Source organism: Salminus brasiliensis, chromosome 1 (assembly GCF_030463535.1).
Source record: "Salminus brasiliensis chromosome 1, fSalBra1.hap2, whole genome shotgun sequence".
Lineage (NCBI taxonomy): Eukaryota > Metazoa > Chordata > Actinopteri > Characiformes > Bryconidae > Salminus > Salminus brasiliensis.
Genome location: NC_132878.1, coordinates 56,695,831 through 56,719,133, shown reverse-complemented (window position 1 = coordinate 56,719,133; position 23,303 = coordinate 56,695,831). Strand labels below are relative to the sequence as shown.

The following is a 23,303-nucleotide window of genomic DNA, read 5'->3' as shown; positions in this document are numbered from 1 at the left end:
GCGTGTAGCCCTGTACGTCATGTTGCCCTGCTAAGATGTGCAGGGTGGAGGAGCAAAGGAGCTGAACCAACTGTTTAGCCTGAGGAACACACACATACACACATTCACGCACACCACACACTCACACAGCAGCTGACGGTCAGGTGGTAATAAGTGGTGCTCTTTGCTGTACAGATAAGAACACTACGTTTTCTGCTTTGACCCTTAGCAGACAACTCAGCCACAGTGGAGCAAAATCGGGCAGTTTCAATAGACTCAGTTTTTAATATTGTTCTCTCTAGGTTGGTGGTTTAAGACTCACTATCAAGCTACAGCGGTTTACAGCCTCAAAAGTGGTTTACTTTAATCTAAGAAAACCTAAAAGAAAAGCACTCATTTGGATCTGTGAAATATTCCTGTATTCATAATTTGTGATGCATTTGGATACTTTTCATTGATACTCTTAACATACACCGTTAATGGTTTAACCCCCTGTAGCTCACATATCAGTGTCTCCATGCTAATCCAACATTGAAGGTGCTTACAGTGGGTGAGGGTCAGAATGTGGGCATTACCCTCAATTCCCTAATGGTTCCCATTGGCTTCATTCAGCAAGATAATGCGCCCTGCTGCACTTCATACATGGTCTAAGAATGTTTTGAGGAACTTGAAGGAGTTGCCCCTGAACATCTGTGGGACGTGCTAAACAAGAAGTTTGATCCGAGATGGCTTGACCTCACAACTTAAGGACTTAAAGGATCTGCTACTAATGTCTTGGTACCAGATACCACAGGACTCCTTTAGAAGTCTTGAGAAGTCCATACCTCTACAGACTGGAGATGTTACATGGCACACAGCCCAGAGAAAAGAAAAATCAAAAAGGGGATCTCCTTAATATCTCTGTAGTTTGTCTTAGACAACGATGAGATCAGATGGAAATACAAAAAAGACTTTACTAGAAGCAGAAGTCTCCTGCTGCTCAAATGTCTCTCCTGAGATAAAGAGCTCAGTAATCTCACATGTGTTTTAGTCCAGATCTCAATAAACTCTCACATAGTGCTCAGATTAACCAAAATAATAACACTCACTTACTAAAGACATAGTCTCAGTGTGAACTCAATTATTCTTCATTCAGGACTAAGAGCCTTTTCAGTTCTGATGCTGTAAATTACTATTTTATTAACATTTTATTTGAATAAACAAGTGATTCTGCAGTATCTTTGATCCTTCATTAAATAATTTATCAAATATCACTGGACGCCCAGATGGAAGCTCTCTTATTATGGACACATTGTGAGGAGAACCAGTTCACTGGAAAACACAATTTTGCTTGGAACAGTTAAAGGTAAAAGAGAAAGAGGATGACCAGTGACAGAATGGGAGGATATATGACAGAGGAATCATGAATGAGCTATTAATAAACCTGAAAATACAGATAGAGGAAAGGGTATTTTGGAGAAGCACTGTTAATGATTCCTGATTATTTACTACGCCAAATCATTTCTGTTAAAGAATAAAAGGTAACGATGATTGGACAGTTGTTGGTGTTGCATATTGAAAAAAAATCGTATCTCATTTTATCTAATGCCATTTCTGCTAAGCCAGTGTTGGAGAAACATCTGTGACAAAGTTGATCTCTAAATGAAATGTCAGTGAGATCTTAAATTCACGTCTCCTAAGACATAAAAAAATATATATCATTAGTGGTGAGAAAAATGACCTCCTGGATTAGTATAAAACCATTACATAATCTGGTTTTAAGCAAACCTCTCTTGTTTTGTGCTGTGAGGGCTCAGACGCTCATGTTTCTTGCCTAGCCAGAGTAATATTAGACCATAACAACGGCTCATTCTGTTTCAGCTGATCAGGTGAACGGTGTTCACACACTGCAGTAGACAGGCTGTTTTCTGTGTGTCTCTATGGGGAGCAGCAGCATTTCACTGCTAGGCACGTCTTACTCTACCACAGGCTGGTTAAAGCTCGCTGCACTCTATCCACTGCCCTTGTGGTGCATTCCTCTCCTCTAGTCAGTCTGGGTACTGTCTCCTTGACCACTGCTGCTGCAGGGTTGTAATATCCAGAATCCATCTTTGTCAGATAGCCCATCCCCCACACCAACACCTTCTTATAAGGATGCACAAAATGGGAACTGCTCTGGTTTTATGTTACTATGCTGGTTTATATACTGTCCTTATATATGTGTTCTGCTGAGAACAGCTGTTTCTGAAATAACATTAAATACATATAGTTCTAGACAACTGAATGTTAAAAAAAGCATAATTACAGCTGGGCAATATAACGATGTGGAGGCCACGGTTTGATACACGGAAGGTAAGTACGGTAATTTCACAAGTGTGCATGCCATCCAGATTCCTTAATTAAGCTGTAAACTGTTAGATTTGCATAATATCGTGGGAACTATAGTGGATTTAGGAGTATTGGTATTGTAACTGTAGTCTTGTTTGCCCCCCTTCCTCCCCTCCCCCCTCCTTCCACCTTTCCCACTATGCAACTTCCTTGAGTGTTAATTCCCATGGTTCTGTTTTACAAATTTTCTGTTTAACAGTGTTTCAGCCATAATATTAACCTTATTTTAACTCAGGAGGTCATGGTGGATTGGAGTGAGTGAGTGAGTGAGTGAGTGTGTTTGAGGCATGACTTTTGTGTACCCTTACACCCCTGTACATTGCATAACAAAACATGTGATGTATGCTCTTTGAGCATTATTGTGAATATTGTCAGAACTTCTACGGCACAGAAAAACCTCTAACCCTCCAGACCCTCTAGTGTACAGGTAGAGTACAATAAAAATCTCCTTTGACAGTAGCAGACTCTCTAACAAAACACCATAACACAAACATTAAGCCTTTGTTGATACTGTTTCCAGCATCTATTCAAAAACTCCTCCACCATCTGCTAGGATACCATTGACTGATCTTAAGTGACAGCATGGTTGCAAGCAGTGTGTGCTTCAGTCCAAACATAACCTATATTTGCCAGATGAGACACAGTCATAATGCTTTGATCTCATTCTCAAAAGAGCATTTTAACAAGAATCACAGTGCTTTCAAGGGTTCCGTCCCTCCCTAAACATGCAGCAACCATTCGAGCTGACTGCCTTTGACAAGTGACAAGGATTACGGCCATGCAAAAGAAAGAAAGAAAGAAAAAGAGGCAGCTACCACAGTGTCTAATTTGCTTTTGCTTCTGCTTGTAAGGTGTGGTAAACATGATGGCCGCCAGTGAACATGATTCCTTCAAGTACTGCAATGTACAGTGAAATGTGTCCCCCGCATTTATCCTATCCTACATGGTAGTGAACACACACACACTAGTGTACTAGGGGCAGTGAGCACACACAAACCCAGAGCAGTGGCCGACCAACTCCAGATATGATCCTGGATCAAAATACCTTTCTTGTTCCTAGAACAGCATGACTTTTAATCAAACACTGCCAGATACACTTCACTTTAGACAATTCACCTAAGTGGTTTAAAGTGGTTGGTGTAGTGTAGTGTGTATCACCTTTCCCATGGCCATTTCTCTGGGTAAGAATGTTATGGTTTGTTCTGGTGTTCTGGTTTTCCCTCTGTGGGGGAACCTCAAACTTAGTCATGCAAATAAGGTTAAAGTGTTAAAACATACAATTCACCCCCAGTTCAAATATATATATATATATATATATATATATATATATATATATATATATATATATATATATATATCAAATATATATACAAATATATATATATATATATATATATATATATATATATATATATATATATATATATATATATACAAATATATATGTATCTGCAAAAGATTGATTAACCCTTCCCAAAAGCCACTCTGTGGTCCTCCTTCAAGTTCACGCTTTGGTATTGTGAGTAACATGTGGATGTACAGAGCAAGAGAACTCCAGGCCACTCAGTGTAAAGTGTGCACTTGGGAATGAATGAATGATGTGCAGGCTCAGCATGTCCTGGACTCGAGGAGATCATGTTATTGTGACTGTGGAAAAAGTATTTATGTATTTATTAATCGACAGTGGAACAATTCAGATTAAAAGAATAATGCTTTTAAAAGCATAGTTAAATTAAAAAATGAAGACATTGTATTCACAAAATATCTGGGTAAGAGGTCACTGTTAAGTCTGCATTAATGCAGTCTTCACTGACGGTCACACTAAGGTCGCCGGATGCTTGTGAGCATCCCTTTGAACACCAAAATGAGAAATGGGACACCGTGCTCTCTTCACAGGCAAAATTGTGGACTGCAGGGCCACGAATGCATCAGCTGGAGCTAGAGCTACTAGAGATAGGGCCCTTTCAGCGTATTCCGTCTGTCTAACTCTGGTTTATCTCATTTCTTTTCACTTAAATGATATGGAGTGTTCCAGCACAGATATTTCATCTGCCAACAAAATAATCTGCCAGCTAGTTGACAAAGGAGCATGCTAGTGCACTCCTGGTCCTGCAGCCCACATCTGCACATGTAAGCAAGTGCCACGAGGTGTCCCATTTCTCATTTTTCTGATCAAAGGAGTGTCTACAGATGTCCTCTATGCCCCCTAAATGCAGCCTTCATCAAAGACCGCATCGATGCAGACTCAGAAGCAGCCTTTTAGCCAACCCGTGAGGACAGAGGACAGTGGATTGTTTACAGCTGCCTGGCGAACTTTGCGGAGTACAAATGCATTTGTTTATTCATTTAACTGCTCATTGAGCTGCATTAAGGTTGAAATGTGAATTGTGCCACTGTCATCCTGAATGTCACATGGGCCTGTTTCAAATGAACATGGCTAAATAGTTGGCTTAAATGCACTTTTGTCACCAAAGTGTGGACCAAAGGAGGGCCGCAGGGAAAGCCATTTTGGGGCTGAGTTCAAAGTTTAAAATAAATATTTAAGGTACAAGAAGATACTTACAGAAGCCAGTATGGACATCATGGCAGAGGCTACAAAGAGACCGAAGACAACATCTACTTCGTGACCAAGCAAGAGACTGGACAGTCAGTAAATCTCAGACTTGCTTTTCATTTTTGGCAGAAATGAAAAGCAATGCAAATGGATGCAAGGTAGATGTCGAGCTGAGCTCTTTCCTGTTGGACTAGTAAGTATTATTTACTGGTTTATTCGCTAGTTTTTGATCTTAAGCTGAGTGAACACATTTCAACAAAGATTTAGCCACTAGCTAGACATCTCAAGGTGATGTTAGCAAACTTGCTTGGTGACACACACGGGCATTGGTGCTGGTAATAACTGCTTTTGTGTCGGTTGCAAGCTTACCACCCAAGATTTACTTACTGGTTCTGTATCCTCAGCTGTTCATGAGCGAGGCTCTAAGTGTGATCTGTGTTTATGGCAATGGCGTAAAAGCAAATTACACCCCATAACTGTAGGAGGAGCCCAGTAGCAAGAAATCCCTAAATAGCTTAAGCAAGTAGCATGCACACATTAATGACATCAGATGGTAGTGATGGGTTCTTCTGGGAACATTTCCTACTTGAAGAAATCACCTTCACCAATGGATGCCTACACTACCATGACTGCACAGACCACTGTCCCTAAAATAGGGAAAACAGCTGTCCTGCTTTCCTGTCATCATTCTTGTTTTTTGTACCGACAGGTAAAAGCCTGGGGGACATTTTGCAGAAAGGAATTTCATTTCCTTTGTGTTCCTTTTTTTTCCTTGAAGTATGTGAAACGAAGCATAGTTGCCCCTGTGGCCAGCCGTGTTGTTTACTTCATTAACTATTCCTCCAGTGTGCATCTTTCTGGGAAAAACAGAAAGCAGAGTGCAGAGCACATTCGTACACACACACACACACACACACACACTCACAGAGTTTTGCTGCAGTCTCACAGAAATGGCATCAGCATTCATTCCGCACTCCTCTCCACCCTTCGCGTCACCTTAGTCAAATGTGAGCGGCGGCTGTCTGCGCTGCCCTTCTAGTCAGATGGAGAAGCACACAGTCAGCAGGGCTACGATAACAAAAAGCCAAGCACAAGAACACGGATCCTCTGAGGCTGCAGTATGGCCCCTTTTTTCTAAAGCAATTATCTCGGTCCTGAATCTAAAAAAACACAGTTATCATAAAAGAACATCTGAAGCCTAGGGGCTCAGTGCTACTTGCCTGAAAGGGAGTCCTGTCATTGGCTCTGCCAGTCCTGCTTAAAGACAACATGATATGGACCCCAAAATTCAGAGCATGGCACAATAATTCAACAAACACAGTGGTTACGTCACACATAACACTTCAGCGTTACTGCAGACTTACACTGTATATACACACGTTTGTGGGTACCAGCTTATCCAACGATACCTAATATTAAAATCAAGAGTATTAAAGTTAAGCTGGTCTTCCTTTGCTGCAGTAACAGCCTCAACAGTTTTTGAAAAGCCACTTTACACTATACATGTTGGAGCATTGCTGTGAGCATTTGATTGCATTTAGCCACAAAAAAAAAAAAAGACTGAGGACCGGAGCTGATGCTAGATGATTAGTTCTAGATCTCAAACTCCACTCCAGCTCATTCCAAAGGTATTGGATGGCACTCCATCACTCCAGAGAACACAGAGTTTCACTGCTCCACAACCCAATGGGTTGGCTTTTTACATCTCTAGCTGACGCCTGGCATTGTGCATGGTGACCTTAAGCTCATGTGCGGTTGCTCCAGAGCATCACATTCTCTCGACAGTGCTTTTCTATAGAGATGCAAGCTGTGTGTGCACAATTGAATACCTGTGTCAGCAATAGAAGCATCTTAGCCGAATTTACTATTTGCTATCCATATCTGGATACTTTTGGACATATTCTGCATGAATGGCCAAGCACAGAAGCATGGGTAAATGACAGCAGTCCTACCTAGTTTCTTAAACAATACAGTTCAGTGTAGGATTGCATAAGACGGACGTAGATGGAATTGTAAAGGCAAACCTTAATATCCATCCTGCAAACCAATAAACCCTATACTTTATTGACCACCTCACCCAATAAAGGCCTAAAGCCGAATAGGATTGGCCATCTATAAAAGAAACTAACACATCAACATCTTCCCATGCTCTTCTGTCTCTGAAGCAGAGTACAGTCACTATGCTGACAGTCCATCAAGAGGCTACCAGGACATGACTCGGAAAAACAGACGCAGGTGAACAGTATTGTTCACTCTGGCGTCACAGTCTGCACATCTTCCTTCAGCAATGACAAATCCTTTGTTTCCACTTCACTAAAAGTGTCTACTCGGCATCCACTCCTTCTCCAGACCAAGGATGACCACTTTTAAGTCCAAGGATGAAAGTATCCTTCCATTTCTTCCCCCAGCCACGGCCGCCGTGGGATTGAGGTCCAGTAATTTCAGTAAGAAGGCTCATTCAAAAAAGCTTAAATCTTATCTGCTGTCTAATCCTTCAGACGTATTAAAGCACTCACCAAAGGCTGCTATGAGCCATAAGTCAAGCAAGAATGAGCCAAGCTCGGTAAAGTGCCCAAAGTCAAGAAACGCCACTTTTGCTTTAGGTTCATGAAACACATGTATCTTGGTGTGGACATGGCAGTGTTACTGGGTGCCTGAAGTGATCAGGCTTGTTTACATGCACAAATGGCAGCTTTGCCATCGGAGTAAATGTCCTTAAGGGAGGCTCAAGGATCCTGAAGTCCTGCAGTCCCTCATCATATGAACCGACATTCACTGGAAGCCTTAGAACTGTCTACAGGCAGAGAAATTAAAAACAGGACCCGAAGCAAAGACATTAAAAAACAACAGCACCGATGGCTGCGACTTATCAGAGGAGCTAGAGTTTCAGAGCCAGCGGATGTACAAAGGAGACTAGCATTAGGCCTTTGTTTTGAGACAGTCTCTCTCTCTCTCTCTCTCTCTTGACTGCTCATTAATTTATTTGCAGATAATGACTGATGCATTATTGAAAGGATTAATGAAAAGAGGAAAGACCGCTGGGGATACAATTTCTATTAGCTAAACCGTGTGACGTGTTTGTGAGTGGAAAAACTTTGCCTTTCAAATGGTAAGCATTACCAACAAAATCGGTCTGGGATAAATAAAATACATACACCTTCACAAAAGAGGCCAAACTCCAACCTCAAACACAGTTGATTTCATAGGACATGTTTCGTTTCTATGTCTGCTTTTTTAGTTAGCTTAGTTGGCTACTATTAAAATAGAGGCCTGTATCACCCCAAAATCCTATCGAGTCATATAGCCACCCTCATATTACATAAAGGCCCTCAGGTTTAACTACTTATATTGTGCACTATGTAAAGGGATTTGGGCCTCTAGTCCTATAAGAACGGATCACCAAACAGCACCTCCAGTACTATTTAGTGCAAAACTACAGAATCACACTAAACTACCTTTGACGTAAAAGTGATCTGGTGTAAATTAGATTGGATTTTTTTCCAATGCATCAAACCTCTTCAAATATAGGCTTTCTGTAGCTGAACTATGGACCAAAACAACCTGCATGATCCACCAGCCTGAGTGCACCAGCAGTGAGCGGAAACAAACATGCTAAGGGCCATGATCTCTTGTTTTCGTGCCAAACTACATGCTGGTTTCATCAGTGCAGAGGCTGGTCAGACTGGGAGATGCGATGTAACTTAAGTGGCCACCACCACCACCACGACCACCACGACCACCACAACCACAGTACAGAAGGAGCTGAGGTCGCCTCTGTGCTTGCCTTCCTCCCTTGTTGTGAGGCAGAGGCGCCGACGCGAAGCCGCTAGCCGTGTCTCCGCTTCCATCCGTCCAGCCTCGCTCTCCATCACAGCGCTGTCAAGGAAACTGTCACGTGACCCACGCGAGAACTCACCGGCTGCTGCTGGCCGCCAGCGCGACGCGCCGCCCAATAGAATGAATGGACTCAAATAGCAGCCAATCAGAGCGCAGCTCGGGTGGCGTATAAAGGCAGCGCAAAGCGGCTTACCGCCGGATACCATTAGCTGTAACGGTGTATTCGCTCCGGGACTGGAGGAGGCAGAGCTGTCACTTTCCCAAAGAAACTCCACAAAAGGTAAGAAAGGCTGCGTGTTTTTAGTTCTCGTTTTATTTCATTTTTTAAGGAGCCACAGACACGGATTTATGCGTTTGATTCATATGTATGTGAAGTGTTAAACCACTATGTTTGGTTTAAAACGCTGGTAACTGTGTATATATTCGTGTAAACGTCGCTTTCATTGTTTACTCAGCGTTGAGACTCGGTGCTCGAGCTGCTTAATCTGAGGTAAACCGCGCTGTTTGGAAATGGAGCTCGGAAAAATAAATGTCGCTCTAATCCGCTGATGGTGGATGAAATGATTGTTTTTATCGTTCCCTGTAACTGCTGTGGACGAAACTGCTTTGGAATTGGTGCAGGGTGGCTGCTTTGTCCCAAAGCATCAGCAACGACCTTGCAGCGTCTTCCGTTTATCTGCAAGGTCTTTGAGGCGTTTTAACCCCCCCACAGGCGCTGCGCATTACGTGCGCGTGTGCGCCCCCAAGACGCGTAGAGATTTTCTTTCCTTTTTCTTTTTGCTTTGTTTATAATCCTTGATTTGTAGGAATTTGATATCCATCGGGACGTGCAGCCTCAGCTCTAGACATGCCATATCATATTTGCCTCTGACGTCACATGTAGCTCCACCGTCCCGACGGTGGATGCTGCACTATGGCTGCACCGAGGGTCGATAACGAGAGAAATTGACGGCAGATTCCGGCGCCTCTGATCGTTGCGTAAAATGTGCGCTTTAATTCCGTTACGTCACGGGTAATGCGGCTGAAGGGAAGTGTGTGTGTGTGTGTGTGTGTGTGTGTGTGTGTGTGTGTGTGTGTGTGTGTGCGCACCGGATTTGATCTCGACGGCTTTTAACGAAACGCTTGCTGTTCTCCGCTGTTTTCATCAGGGTCGATTCAATCATGCCTTTCGGCAACACCCACAACAAGCTGAAGATGAACTACAGTGCGGAGCAGGAGTACCCTGACCTCAGCCAGCACAATAACCACATGGCCAAGGTGCTCACTCCGGAGATTTACGCCAGCCTGCGGGACAAAGAAACCCCCAGCGGCTTCACGCTGGACGACGTAATTCAGACTGGGGTGGACAACCCAGGTAAAAGCTCTCAGCTGCTCAGTGCTGGAGGTGGTGGAGTTCCCATAGCTGAACAAAACTGCGTGGCTCTTATGACCTTGAGCCTTTTTTTAGACGTGCCATGAAAGGTCCAAACCACTGAATTCCAGCATAGTTTGATCATGCCTTTCACCCAGGTCACTGCTATTTATGTGCAAACTGCAAACATGGAGGCATGCTCTGTTGTACTGCTGTTGGTACTGTGCACCTGAGATGGAAGGTATTTCACTGGGGCAGAATGGCTTGCGTTTGAATTGGTCTAGCTGAGCTGTAATGGACCATCCCGTTGGGAATCACTGATCTCCTCATAGTCCAGACATATGGCAAGTGCTTACAGTAGTCAGCTAAATGCGCCCCCCCCCCCCCAATTGATTACATGTTGGGTTTCACACTAACACCCCCTACCCTGAATTCCAGGCCACCCTTTCATCATGACTGTGGGTTGTGTTGCTGGAGATGAGGAAACATATGAGGTGTTCAAAGATCTTTTGGACCCAATCATTGAGGACCGCCATGGAGGATACAAGCCTTCAGACAAACACAAGACTGACCTGAATCCAGACAACCTTCAGGTACATGCTGTTAGCAGGCCTCCTGTGTCCAGATCATTGAGCTGATTTATTACTGAACTGTGATGTTAATTTAAATCAATTTGTCATAGGGTGGAGATGACCTTGACTCCAACTATGTCCTGAGCTCCAGAGTGCGAACTGGCAGGAGCATCCGTGGCTTCTGCCTGCCCCCCCACTGCAGCCGTGGCGAGAGACGTGGCATTGAGAACTTGGCTGTAGAGGGTAGGCAAAGCTGCTGCACATCCAGACTGCAGATTAGGAATGTCAAAGGATTCAGATGCGGAATTGTCTTTTGGACTCAATAGCTTTATTAAATTGACATTTGTGTACAGGTTTAAGTTCCTTGGATGGTGACTTGAAAGGAAAGTACTATGCCCTGAAGAACATGACTGAGGAGGAGCAGCAGCAGCTGATTGATGACCACTTCCTGTTCGACAAGCCTGTGTCCCCATTGCTGTTGGCTTCTGGGATGGCACGTGACTGGCCTGATGGCAGAGGGATCTGGTGAGTAGGCTTTGGAGTTGCCTTGGCATTGACTGGTTGACTGCTCAGTTGAGCAGCCAACTGCAAATGCATTCCTGTGTATTGAATTAATTACCCAGCTGCGTCATGATGTTTCTCCTCATTCTGACCTGTCCATTTAATGCTTCAAGGCACAATGACAACAAGACCTTCCTGGTCTGGGTGAACGAAGAGGACCACCTCCGTGTCATCTCCATGCAGAAGGGTGGAAACATGAGGGAAGTCTTCAATCGCTTCTGCACAGGCCTCACGAAGGTTGGTACCAGTTCAGCTGTATGGACTTGGTGGTGGTGGTGCAAAGGGAGGAAACCTATTAATGTTGAGGTTAATAAATGCTGTGGTTTGCCTTGCAGATTGAGGACCTCTTCAAAGAGAAGGGTCATGAGTTCATGTGGAATGAGCACCTGGGCTATGTTCTCACTTGCCCCTCTAACCTTGGCACGGGGCTGCGTGCTGGTGTCCACGTCAAACTGCCCAACCTCAGCAAAAATGAGAAGTTTGGAGAGGTTCTTAAGAAACTTAGGCTTCAGAAGCGTGGAACAGGTATGCTATGGTCACAAGATTGGTTGTAATTTTCAGTTGTCTGGTGCCTGTATAGCCAGTTTATTGCATTCAAAAGAGCACTGTATTTGCAACAGTGCTTTAGTGACTGTATGCTGTTAGTTGGAAGTTGCTGCAATATTGTTTTGCTGGTCACTTGTAGCCATGTGACCGAAAACTCAAGTAGTTTTAAGTTGAATGGCAGAATGAATCACTTATTTCCCTTTGTAAAATGATCTTGTAGTAACCATATTCTACATTCCTCTGTTCAGGTGGAGTAGACACTGCTGCAGTGGGTGGCGTCTTTGACATCTCCAACGCAGACCGGCTGGGCTTTTCTGAGGTGGAACTGGTGCAGATGGTGGTGGATGGAGTCAACTTGCTTATAGAAATGGAGAAGCGCCTGGAGGGTGGCCAGTCAATTGACGACCTCATGCCTGAGCAGAAGTGAACACTGTTTCATGACTAAATCCCAACTCTACTCCTCCCCTGCCTCCACCAGTTCTCCTTCTGAAACCAATAACCACATCAAGGAGCACACTCCGCCCAAACGTTAGTGGCACTAAAGTTAGATGAGTCTTCCATCAGTCTGAGGGATTTTGTATCTGCAGTGTCTTGAGGATGGCTCTAACACCTGAAATAAAGTTTCTTTGGCCCATGGAATTGGTTGTGGTCTCTCACTCTTGCTGCTTAAGCTTGTGGCACAACACAACTACATGCACGAGCACAAGCTGATGCAGACTTGAACCTCCACATTACCAGACTTGTGAATATGGGGACTTTATCACTCTCTAGCAAGCCTTCCGGTGTGTGTGGTTAACTGACTAGCTTCACCTTTTCTAAAATAGCCAGTTGCAGAGGTTTCTGTGGTCCTCATGTTGGCTACAACACTGAAATGTCCACATGAGGCTGTTCAGTGTTGAAGTTGGCAAAGATGCTTTGTGCATAAAATGTTCCCTGATGAGGGGTGGGGGGAGCAGCAAATGGGGAGGAGACTATATTACAATCCCAGGATTGAGGGAGTCTGGCTGCTAGAATGGTGCTTGCTAAGGGCAATCAACCACTTGGGTAGGACTACTTGACCCCTAATGCCCAGTGAGTTGGTTCCACACTAAGTAACCTGAATGGTGAAATAACCTGTGTGTTCTGAAGACTTGGGATTCTTAAGTTGGCAGACCAATCTTGCACCTAGTTACTTGTTCTGCTGAATTGAAGTCCTCTCATTTCCTCTACACCAGTGAAATGGTTTAATAGTAGAGTTTTTTTTTTTTTTTTTTTTTCCAACTCCAGCAATAAGTGCAAAAGCTGCTCTAAAATGTCTGCAGCAGTGAACTAGAACATGTGATCTTGCAAAGTGCTACTGCTCTCTAGTGGCCTGATGGTGACTGGTAAAATATTGAGCTAGGTTTTTGTTCTGTTTTCAACTATTTTCTTCTATCTTGCAAATAAGCCACTATAATAAGGCAAAAAACCCAACTGTACAGTATCTGGCCTGTTACCTGCTTCTGCTGTACAAGAGGGACTAGTATCTTAACCATTTTTTCTATCACTTATTTAGAGGAGGCTGCAGCTATAGCCTGATGCTCCCATAACTAGCCCCTAATCACCTTGTTTATTGGCCTGGAGAACAGCACGTCTTGATTTTGGTGGTTTCTTGCATCAACCCCCATCAGCAATATTGAGTTGATGAGCTAGAAGGGTGGAAACAATGAAAGTTGGGAACTACTGGCCTAGATCATGTTTACCAATCTTGGTCCTAGAATACCACAGCCCTGCTTCCCTGCTCTAGCACATCTATTTCAAAATCAACAAGAACTTGCTAATTAGCTCATGAGCTGCATGAAGAAACACGGACATGTCCACTGACAGTGGACCGGGAAACATCCATTTAGCCAAAATGTCTTATAAAAACCACAGTTGGTTTTTTTTCTCCATTTAGTCCAAAACTATTTGATCAGCCAAAACATGGTAAGGGTCTTAAGTTTGCTGCTTTCGTTTTGCTCTGGTGCTACAAGGCTGTTGTAGCCAGTAATGAAAACCAGCAGTTAGCGTCAAACACACTCTACATGCCACACATTGCATTTAAGGCAGTGTCTTTTACTCAAGTAATATTTCACCAAATGTACACCTACTTTTACTCAAACAGAAAGTTGTACTTTACTCAAGCAGAACTATAGAATGCTTGTACTATTACTTAAGCAATATAGAAATATAGAATGTGTGTGGTTTTACTCAAGCAGACATATGGAGTACTTGTACTTTCACTTAAGCAGAAATATAGAGTATTTTACTCAAGTACAAACACAGAGTACTTTTACTCAAGTAGAAGTAGAGTACTTTTACTTAAGTAGAAATATGGAGTAATTGTACTTTTTGTACAAGTAAAAACATATGAAGTACTTGTACTTTTACTCAAGTAGAAATACAGAATATTACTTACTCAAGTAATATTTCACAAACAGTACACATATTTTTACTCAAGATGAAAGTTGTACTTTACTTTAGAACTATAGAATGCTTGTCCTTTCTTAAGTGGAAATAGTTATTTTAGTTTAGCAATATAGAAATATAGAATGCGTGTAGTTTTACTCAAGCAGAAATATAGAATAGTGTGTGTAGGCCAGAGAATAAATGAGACCGGACTGCACTGTGTTCCCAGGACTTGTTTCTCTTTATTTGTGCACATGTAGAGAACAGGAGGTGAGTTTTCATATCCAAATGCCATACAGAGGTCTGCACAAGCAGACCTCTGGCACGGACTCCATCACATCTCACCCTCCAAGCCTCCTCACAGTATTTACACGTGTACTCCATGGTAAAGCTCATTACTGCCTCATAGGCAGGACACAAAAGATCAGCTCAAGTTTTTTGAGCAAGACCGGGAGGGGAATGGAACAGGGAATGTAATGCAATGTTTAATAAAACAAATAAAAGAAAGATTTGTAGTGTAAAATAAACAACGTAAATATGCATTTAAACCATGCCTTTTGTTCTGCTAATATTAAAAAAGAAAAAAAAAAAAATCCAGCCATGTTTCAAAGGCTGCAAACCAACGTAGTGTATTTGGCAAGGCCTTATTCTACCATCACAGCATGTATTGTTCACTTTGACCTCACACTTCCAGTTTTATTACTTGTTATGGTACTGAAACACCAGCTTGGCTTCTTGCACTCTCAACTCACACACTGGTATTCTCTCTTCACACACACACACACAAACACGGTCCTTAAAATGTCTCTCATATACTGCATATCATAAAAATGTCTCATTAATGCATACCTTTCACACTCAACTCTGTACAGAGTACAGACCATTCACACAGAACACTGTGCATTTAATTTCCTTGCTTAAATGCACATATGAACCCCTTTCTTTCTTTCTAATAACTTGTTCCAATTACTATATACATATACTCGTATATTTGATTTCATCTAATATAACCCTCTTTGTTCGTGCACACATTAGCTCACCTCAAATTTCACATTCATTCTTCAGCGTTTCATAAACCCAATGCCTTCAGAAGTCCAGTTTTCCCACCTCTCAGCTTGGAGACGTAATACACATGACTTTTAGTACAAATGCTTTCTTATCCACAGCATAAAAACTCCTCTCTGAACTAAGGTTCACATAAAGGAAGCAAAAGCAGCTGCACTCTGGCTGATCCAGCCGGCACATTGCCAGCATCACCTCAATAAACTATGTAGAGCTAAAAATCTCCAGATAAAAATGCAAGCGGAAACAACAATATAAAACAAAAGCTATAAAACCAAAGTAGGTAGTGCTTTGATCTCCATGGAGAAATGTGCAGCGGCTATGATACATGTCGCATGATGCTCGGCTGAAACCGAGCCTTCGGGAGTGGAAAGTAAGGAATGAGGAGGTGATAGAGGCCAGGTGACAAGGGTAACGGGGGCAGATTTCAGGACCTGAGGCTTCTTGTTTGGCCTTTGTTATGGTGTATGTATGAGTGAGTGTGTATATGTGTGTGTAGTGTTGTTGATTGTGCCCCGTCAGGGAACAGAGTTTAGCAGCTTCGCCCCAGCAGCAGGAGAGGAAAGAGAGGGGCAAACAGTGGAGGTCCTACTCCTCCAGACAGCAGTCCAGTCATTCCATATACTGGAGAAAAGCAGTCGGTTATGCCAAGGACCTCTGACGTGGCTTTATTCTGGGGTACAGCTGTAGACACACACATACACACACAGAAACAAGAACTTTTAACATAGAAACAAAATGCATCACAATAAATAAATACAAACAAACAATAAAACAATATTACCCCGACTATACTGTCTGAAGTAATCTTCTTTATTTTGCTCTGGGGCTAATGCGGCTAACAATGTAATGTAAGCCAACAACTTTTTTTTATCCAAAATTCAAACTGTGTTGGCTAAAGGAACTAATTTCCTGGTTGTTCTACTCCATAATAATCTATGATTATTATCATTTGTCAAACTCCCATTTAAACTTCTTAAATAAAATATGAAACCAAGTGAACAGCTACACACAAAGTAAGAAGCAACTGTAAGACAGATCTACAAAACAAATTTAAATATATATATATATATATATATATATATATATATATATATATATATATTTATATTATGTGTCAACTGCTTTTTCTGCAAAATAAACTGAGATTTTGTTCCTGGCCAATTTCAGTTGTGAATCTTTTGTATGTACAGCACCTTCTGGCTGAATTGTAACTATTTTAATTATAATTTTAACTGTTGGCTAGCTAAATTAGTCTTGTAGCTCCACTGCAATCCTAAACCAACAAACCTTAGACAGTAAAGAGATCTTGGCTGGTCAACTACATTTGGGGTAAGAGAAATATTGCATATTAGATTTTGTCCTGGTCCTGTACAATTTAAGATGCTGCCGCATGTATGCCAACAATTTCCATTTTTTAAAAAATAAATATACTATGATTATAAACCTGAGGGTTATTCAACGTGAGCATGAGAAATTATACAAACTTATTGACTGGTCCCAGAAAATGTGAAAAGTGTAAGCACTCACCCCAAGCAGGTTGCGAGGCACATAGCCCTCTTTGTCATTAAGTCTGGCCCACCACCACTCTGTCTCGTTGTCATCTTTCCTGCGAAGGATGGTGATAGCATCTCCCTCCTGGAAGGAAAGCTCGTCTGCGCTTTGACCCTCATACTCCCACAGAGCATACACAACTCCCTTATTCATCACGCCCAGCTTCTCCTGCACACCTGCAAATGCAAACACACCCACAAAATCAGTCCAGCTTGTATTAAAATCATGATCTTGTGGCCTTTTCACATCTGGTCCATTACAACGGTGAAACCACTTAATTACCTAATAAAGCTCTTTTGCACCAAACATGAGAAGTAGGGTGAGAGGAAAGCAGAGGGACAGAAAAGCAGAAACCATTACCATAGAGGAACTGTGAGCATTGGATGTATCCTTCTTCCATCTCCTCGCACTTATCTGCTGCCGTCTCCACATCACTGATGGTGGTGGCAAAGATGGCGGCTCCAGACTCTACCAGCAGCTTGCAGAGGTGGACGCTGTTGCAGGAGGCAGCACAGTGCAGGGGGGTCCTGGAAGCAAACGCACACATGCTCACAATGAAGTGCTCTCTAAATAAATACATCATTTTTGTGTTGTGGTACTCAAAAGGACTGGTCTTTACTCACCAGCCATCACTATCTGCTGCATTGACATTGACTCCAAAATCAAGCAGGAACTTGACAATGTGATGGTGTCCAGCACACACGGAGTTGTGTAAGGGTGTGATGCCCTCGTCATTAGGGGTGCTCGGGTTCTCCACCTGTCAACAGTAAAGGTATGACTTGATTAGTCCATTTACTTTTCTCTTCACCCAAGTACAGCGCTGGAGCGCACCCATAAAACAATGCTGGAGAAAAGCTGCATTTTCACTGTATTTTAACTCACACCGCAAATGCAAATACACGGTAATAGATTCTCACGGTTGTCCTCGTGTATTGGCCCTAGTGTGTCAAAGAGCAGGTTCCATCCTGCTCCTTCATGCATACCTCGTAAATGATCCTCTGCACCAAGTCAAACTCGCCCTCCAGTGAGGCGTCCAGGAGAAGAGCTAGGGGGTTGAACTTCACCCTGTAGCCATGGCCTGTCCTCTCAGAGTCAGGCTTCTTAAGGTTAGTGCGCTTTTCCTAGAAACAAGAGATGCAACATTATAACCAGATATGCACCAATATCAGTACAAATATGCACAGATCTGAACGAAGAATGGGGAAATTAGCATGTTTTCACCTCCTGTTATTTATTTTTACAATATTGGCCTCTGCAATATACATATCTCAGCTGAAATGTGAAGCAGGGCCAAATCTTTGTGGCCAATAACTGGTTTCTTGGGGCCAAGAACTCCAGTAAACTCAGATGGCATATAAGTATCGATATGTTTTGGTATTGGGCCAGTATCAGCAGATAATACCCTGCAGAACTACAGAAGAGAGTGTGTGTATGCATGTTTGTGATTGAGATGCTCACTGTAGGCTGAGAAGATGGTGAGGTTGCTGCCTCTTGTGGTGAGCTGACCTCAGGCACAGGGCTAGGCAGGGTGGCAGAGGGTTCTGCAGGGTTGTTGTTGTTGTCATCATCCTCTGATGGCTCCAGTGCTGGTGGGGCTAGTGTTTCAGTGGCTGGCTGTAGGGGTTGGTTATCATTTGCATCACCCTGAGGTAGGATGTCTGAGGGCGTCCCCTCAGTCCCAGATGGAGGTGTGACTGGCGTTTCCAATGGCGGGTTTCCGTTGTCGGCGTCAGACAGCGCCTCGCCTGCAGCTCCTGCTGGCTGGTAGAACGGAGTCACTCCTGCACCTCCACCTACTCCTCCAACTCCTCCCTCAATTCCACCAGCCAGGGTGTTAAAGCGCTGGTAGAGGAGCTTCTGGATGTTGGGCCCGCTTGGACCCTCAGGCTCTGTGATGGAGCTGCGCTTTTTTAATGGTCTTGGAGCGTTGGCCAGCTTCTTGCGCAGCGCTTCCAGCTCTGCATCGCTTTGGTAGCGCATGGGAGAGTGGACCATGGGGGTGAGCTTGGTCGGGCTGAGCGGCCGGGGGATGTGGTCCACGTTGGGCGGCGGCACCTCTGGGAGACCTACCCTCTGGCCCTCGGGATCCAGGTCACCATCTGCCATGTCCCCTACAGCCCCCAGCAGCCCCGGGAAAGACCCAGAGCCTGTAAAGGGCAGGGGAGAGGGGGGAGTGGAGCTGCAGGACAGGACTGGTTTGCCATACACTGCAGACCAAAAGAACACAAGTAATGGGTCAGAAAACACAACATTGGGCAATACTTTCAATGTGCATATTAGTGCTAATCAAAGACGTCATGATAAAAATGTATATGGAAGAAAATATCAATGTTTTTACCAGCTTTAACGGCAGGCTTGTTGCCAAATGGGTAGTTCTTGGGCACCCCCTGCAGGTACATGTGATAGATGGAGCTGGAGTGCATAGTGGCCGGGCCTTTCCTGGGTGATTGTGGTCTAGAGCCCTTGTCTGGGATAAAGGGGCGCACAGCCACAGCCAGAGGAGGGTCAGGTCTTTCTCCTGGTGGGAAAAGGGGCGAGCTAGGCTGGAAGGTAGGACTGGGTGGGACTGAGATTCGCTGCTGGATCTGCTGGGAGGAGGAACCAGTAGAGGAACCTACACGGGGCCAGGCTGGTGGAGGAGGTGGATTGGTATTGGGGGGATTGTTCGGGTGGTTTGGGACAGGACGTAAGGGCACATCCTTGCGGCGATCCAGCGAACTGGTGGAGCCAGAGTTAATGGAGGAAAGTGGATGGGAACTGGTGTGGGCACCATATGGAGGAGGTTGGGGCTTACAAGGAGGAGGAGCTGAGCCCAGTTTGTTCAGGTCTGGAATCTACAAAATAAAACCGCAAGAACAAGAAGAAAGCAAAAGTAACCAAAAAAAAAAAAAAAAAAAAGACACACCAAATTGCAAAAGAATGTGGATTCAAACACCATAAATCAAATGGCCCATCATACACTTCCTACATTCAATGCATTAGAAAGGTTAACTGTGCTTAAATTTCAAATTGTGAGAACTAAAGGAAATGAGCGCAAGCGTGCACAAATGATCAAAGGCTTTAGGTTAATGTGGAAATTCAGCTGCGTATTTACAGCGTAGTGCCTAGCCTTATCATCTAACACTCCCCTATCAAATTAAGCTCAGCTATGGCACACTGATATTTATACAGGCTGATGGCCAACAGGAACAAAATGACCCAAATGGAGCATTTCATTTGATAGCACTGTGATTGCAGCGATTGTTTTACACTAAATGAAATGGTGGTAATGATGGGTTTTCACCTCTTTTGAGTGACTCCCAAAAGCCTCTTCATTTAGTACCACTGACAGTGTTTTACATTGCATTTAATTAGCCACGTCCTGGTATACCTTCTAATTACCACACAAAAATGTACTACGGTGTGTAAAAACTACATAATAAGGAATATCTGCCAAGCCAACTTAAAGAACAATAACACTAATTATATTTTAAACACTAATGTCAGTTTCCAATCAGGAGCTCTTCCACAGAACCCTAGGGTCAAAGAGAAGTGAGGGGCTATAAAAACAAATAATAAAAAAAGGAACAATGAAGACACACAGTTTTTGGTCCAACCTTATCTGCGGGAGTGCTAGCAGGAGAGACTGTTTTGCTGGAGGGGTCTCCTACTGAATCTTTCCAGTCCGGAGGCTTAAGTGATGCATTGCTTTTGCTGAGGGTGGGCCACCCTGCATCATTAGCTGCACAAGGAAAGAGAAGACATCAGCATAAGGGATGTAATGTGACCTCTAACAAAACACTCTTTACTCACTAGGGTTGTGGGGGTGTATTATTCTATGTAGCTGCGTAGAAATTTGTTAACAAGCAGATGAGGGTATTACATGCTTCAGACAATTCCTAGAAACATTAAAGGGCATTGAGCATGTTGTCTTTTAGAAGCAGGGTAAGGTTTATGGTAGGAGGCACTGGGTAAGCAGGGACTGTGTAACTTCTAAATCTCAGTATTTAGCTTAATTTAACTGGCACAATGAAAACGGTCACTTCCAGACAGGTAGAAGACTTGCCAGTCAAACAGCTCTTTAGGTCTGTTAAGGAACACAAAACAAAGACAGTTCATTTTAAGAGAAACTACAAGACTGAATCAGTTTCTCAAAGACAAGAGAATCTATTATATAAAAATCTACTCTGCTCTTTACAATGTCCTTGTCATCTAAACAAGGGGGTGAATTCGAAGGATGGCTCTGAACATTATGTGTTACATTGGTCGCTCTATGTTATCAGAAGGTTAAAGTCACAGAGGAAGCACTGCTGAAGTGAGCTGACTGCTTTACTGATCAGGACACTGAGAGGACCTTGTGAACCTTATCAGGGTAGAGTTTCACACAAAAATGGAAGAGCACACAGATGTAAACCCAGCCATGGATAGAAGCCTCTCATTCACATTTATTGAAACTCTCACACACACACAGGATCAGCAGAGTGCTGCTATGGCGAACCTGAACTCAGAGAAGTCATTCTGGTTTCAAGGCACTGGAAATTAGCATTCAGAAATTAGCATTCAGAAATTTGCATACACTATATGTCCAAATGCTTGTGGACACCTCTTCTGAAGAATACAGTCAGCTTTAAGTGGCACCCACAGATGTGCAAAGGCACACACATAGCTGGTATAGTCCCTGTACAGAAGAACAGGACTGTCTGGAGCAGATAATCATGAACCTATTGGCACCAGGCATGTAAAGCTCTCCCAGCAGTGAGCGGTGGAGCAGTGGAACTGTGTCCTCTGGTGGTCATCTGGATAGTGCTCCATTCAATACTTTTGGGATGTTGGGGATTGGACCTCCTGACCTTACTAATGCTCTTGTCACTGAATGCAATCAAATCCTCACAGCGATGCTCTATAATCTAGAAGGAAACCATCCCTGGATGGTAGAGATAGTTAATCCAACAATAATAGTCATGATTTCATAAGGAACAATAAATGAGCAGGTGTCCCAATACTTTTGCCCATATAGTGTATACCTAGTGTTACTGCACTGGTAATAAAACATCAGTGCTGCTCATGATAGAGTCATGGAAACACCACATGCACCAAAATTCCAGCCAAAAACAAGTTTGGAATATTTTGGTTTAAGTGCAGAGTAATGCGGTCCATCCGATCTACGGACGTTGGTTGGACCCGTTATAAATTATGCAGCTACTATACTACTGCTTTGATCCTGTCCAATACTCTGAATAAGGTTCAGAGGCCAGCCCTCCAGCCCTTCATCAGTGACCTTCCCACTCACGAGAGGCTCCGTCCGGCCCCGCTGTGGAGGAGGAGGAGGTGGTGGCAGGGGCCCCGGGGCCCGGGCCCGACTCTGGAAGGGATGACGGGAGTGGATCCACTATGATGTCTAAATCAGAGACCTTCCAGGGGCCGGGAGGCTTTCTCACTCCATCTGATCATCGCCCCCACCCCCATCACCCATACAGAAAGCAAAACACCACAATACAGACAGGTACAGCCAAGAAAGGAGAGAGAGAGAAAGCACATACACACACACGCGCACACACACAGCACACAGTAGAGATCACACAAGAGGTTAGAACAGAATAGAAAGAAAGAAATCAAAATCATAAAAAACTGTAAAAAAAAAAAAAAAAAAAGTACAGAGAGACGCAGAGCTGGAAATTGTGGGACACATGCAAAGGTCTTAAAGACCCTCCTTTACCCCCCCCCCCCCCACCCCCCACTGGGTAAGATGACTAAAGTAAGTACCAAGGTTTAAAGGTTTAACTGAGTCACTCAACCTCACATCTATGCAATGTCTCCCTCTGCTGGACATTTAAGCTCACAGCATGTTTGCTCATCTGAATGACTTGAGTTTAGTGAATATAATGAGCATATTGCTTCAATTGGCACAGCATGTCTTAATAGAATAACCTTCATATTCCAACCCACTAGAATAAATGTTTTACATCACCCTATGAAACAACAATACATTTGCAAACAGGTCTGAACCAAAAGGGAAAACAGGGACATCGTGTACTGCCATTTATCCCTGAATAAATGGTATGGGTTCGACATGCTTGGAACAGCAGAACGTAGAGACTGACCTGATTTGGATTGAGCATGGTTGGCTGGTGTGTTCACGCCCAGTGTCTGAGGTTTCAGGGGGTCTGGGGGTACCATGTAGCCACTTTCTGGGCGTGTTGGCACAGGCACCTGGATGTAAGGTCCGACTGCTGCCACTCGGCCTGTGCTGCCTGGAGCGGGTTGAGGGGAAGGAGGGCCATTTGCTCGGTTTAACTGTAGAGAGTTGAAGAGGGAGAGAGTTTTAAGGAAAAAAGACAGATAGAGCAAGAATAATAAACAGAAAAAATGACTGAGTAAGGACAAAAATCACAGCTTCAGGATATTCCCAAACCAGTAAAACAATAATAAAAAAAAAGCTTCTACAATTCTGTGCTTTTTCCATTCTCAATGTCAGCTCGGTACTAACTCTGCACATGTCAGGGTGGATTATTTTTGAGCTCACAAAAACACTGCC

At 43.5% G+C, this 23,303-nt stretch overlaps 2 protein-coding genes across 8 annotated transcripts in view; one reads left to right on the top strand and one right to left on the bottom strand.

Moving 5' to 3' along the window:
- Positions 1–8,936: 8,936 nt before the first annotated feature.
- On the top strand, positions 8,937–12,406 carry ckbb (creatine kinase, brain b). The gene is made up of 8 exons (XM_072682749.1): positions 8,937–9,017; positions 9,886–10,091; positions 10,527–10,681; positions 10,771–10,903; positions 11,014–11,185; positions 11,335–11,458; positions 11,557–11,746; positions 12,016–12,406. Exons 2-8 carry the CDS (start codon positions 9,899–9,901, stop codon positions 12,192–12,194), a joined length of 1,146 nt encoding a protein of 381 aa, XP_072538850.1. The 5' UTR covers positions 8,937–9,017; positions 9,886–9,898; the 3' UTR covers positions 12,195–12,406.
- A 1,989-nt stretch (positions 12,407–14,395) lies between these two features.
- The window catches only part of ppp1r13bb (protein phosphatase 1, regulatory subunit 13Bb), a 51,707-nt gene continuing 42,799 nt past the window's right edge, over positions 14,396–23,303 (bottom strand). For 6 of the 7 annotated variants that reach the window (XM_072682742.1, XM_072682743.1, XM_072682740.1 and 3 more), the window contains 10 exons: positions 22,870–23,062; positions 22,059–22,211; positions 20,386–20,510; positions 19,128–19,623; positions 18,248–18,996; positions 17,773–17,910; positions 17,413–17,546; positions 17,150–17,316; positions 16,766–16,965; positions 14,396–15,919 (listed from right to left, as the gene is read on the bottom strand). In XM_072682742.1, coding sequence (XP_072538843.1) covers positions 15,878–15,919; positions 16,766–16,965; positions 17,150–17,316; positions 17,413–17,546; positions 17,773–17,910; positions 18,248–18,996; positions 19,128–19,623; positions 20,386–20,510; positions 22,059–22,211; positions 22,870–23,062 — 2,397 coding nt within the window. In that variant the 3' untranslated portion in view covers positions 14,396–15,877. The remainder of the gene's footprint in view (positions 15,920–16,765; positions 16,966–17,149; positions 17,317–17,412; positions 17,547–17,772; positions 17,911–18,247; positions 18,997–19,127; positions 19,624–20,385; positions 20,511–22,058; positions 22,212–22,869; positions 23,063–23,303) is intronic. The other variant, XM_072682744.1, reaches the window with a different exon arrangement.

What these genes read in the sequence shown, in the direction of transcription:
- ckbb (XM_072682749.1), top strand. Translation starts at nt 9,899, where the DNA reads ATGCCTTTCGGCAACACCCACAACAAGCTGAAGATGAACTACAGTGCG. An exon ending in TCTGCACAGGCCTCACGAAG is followed by an intron (nt 11,459 to 11,556) that starts GTTGGTACCAGT and finishes TTTGCCTTGCAG; the next exon opens with ATTGAGGACCTCTTCAAAGA. An exon ending in GCTTCAGAAGCGTGGAACAG is followed by an intron (nt 11,747 to 12,015) that starts GTATGCTATGGT and finishes TCCTCTGTTCAG; the next exon opens with GTGGAGTAGACACTGCTGCA.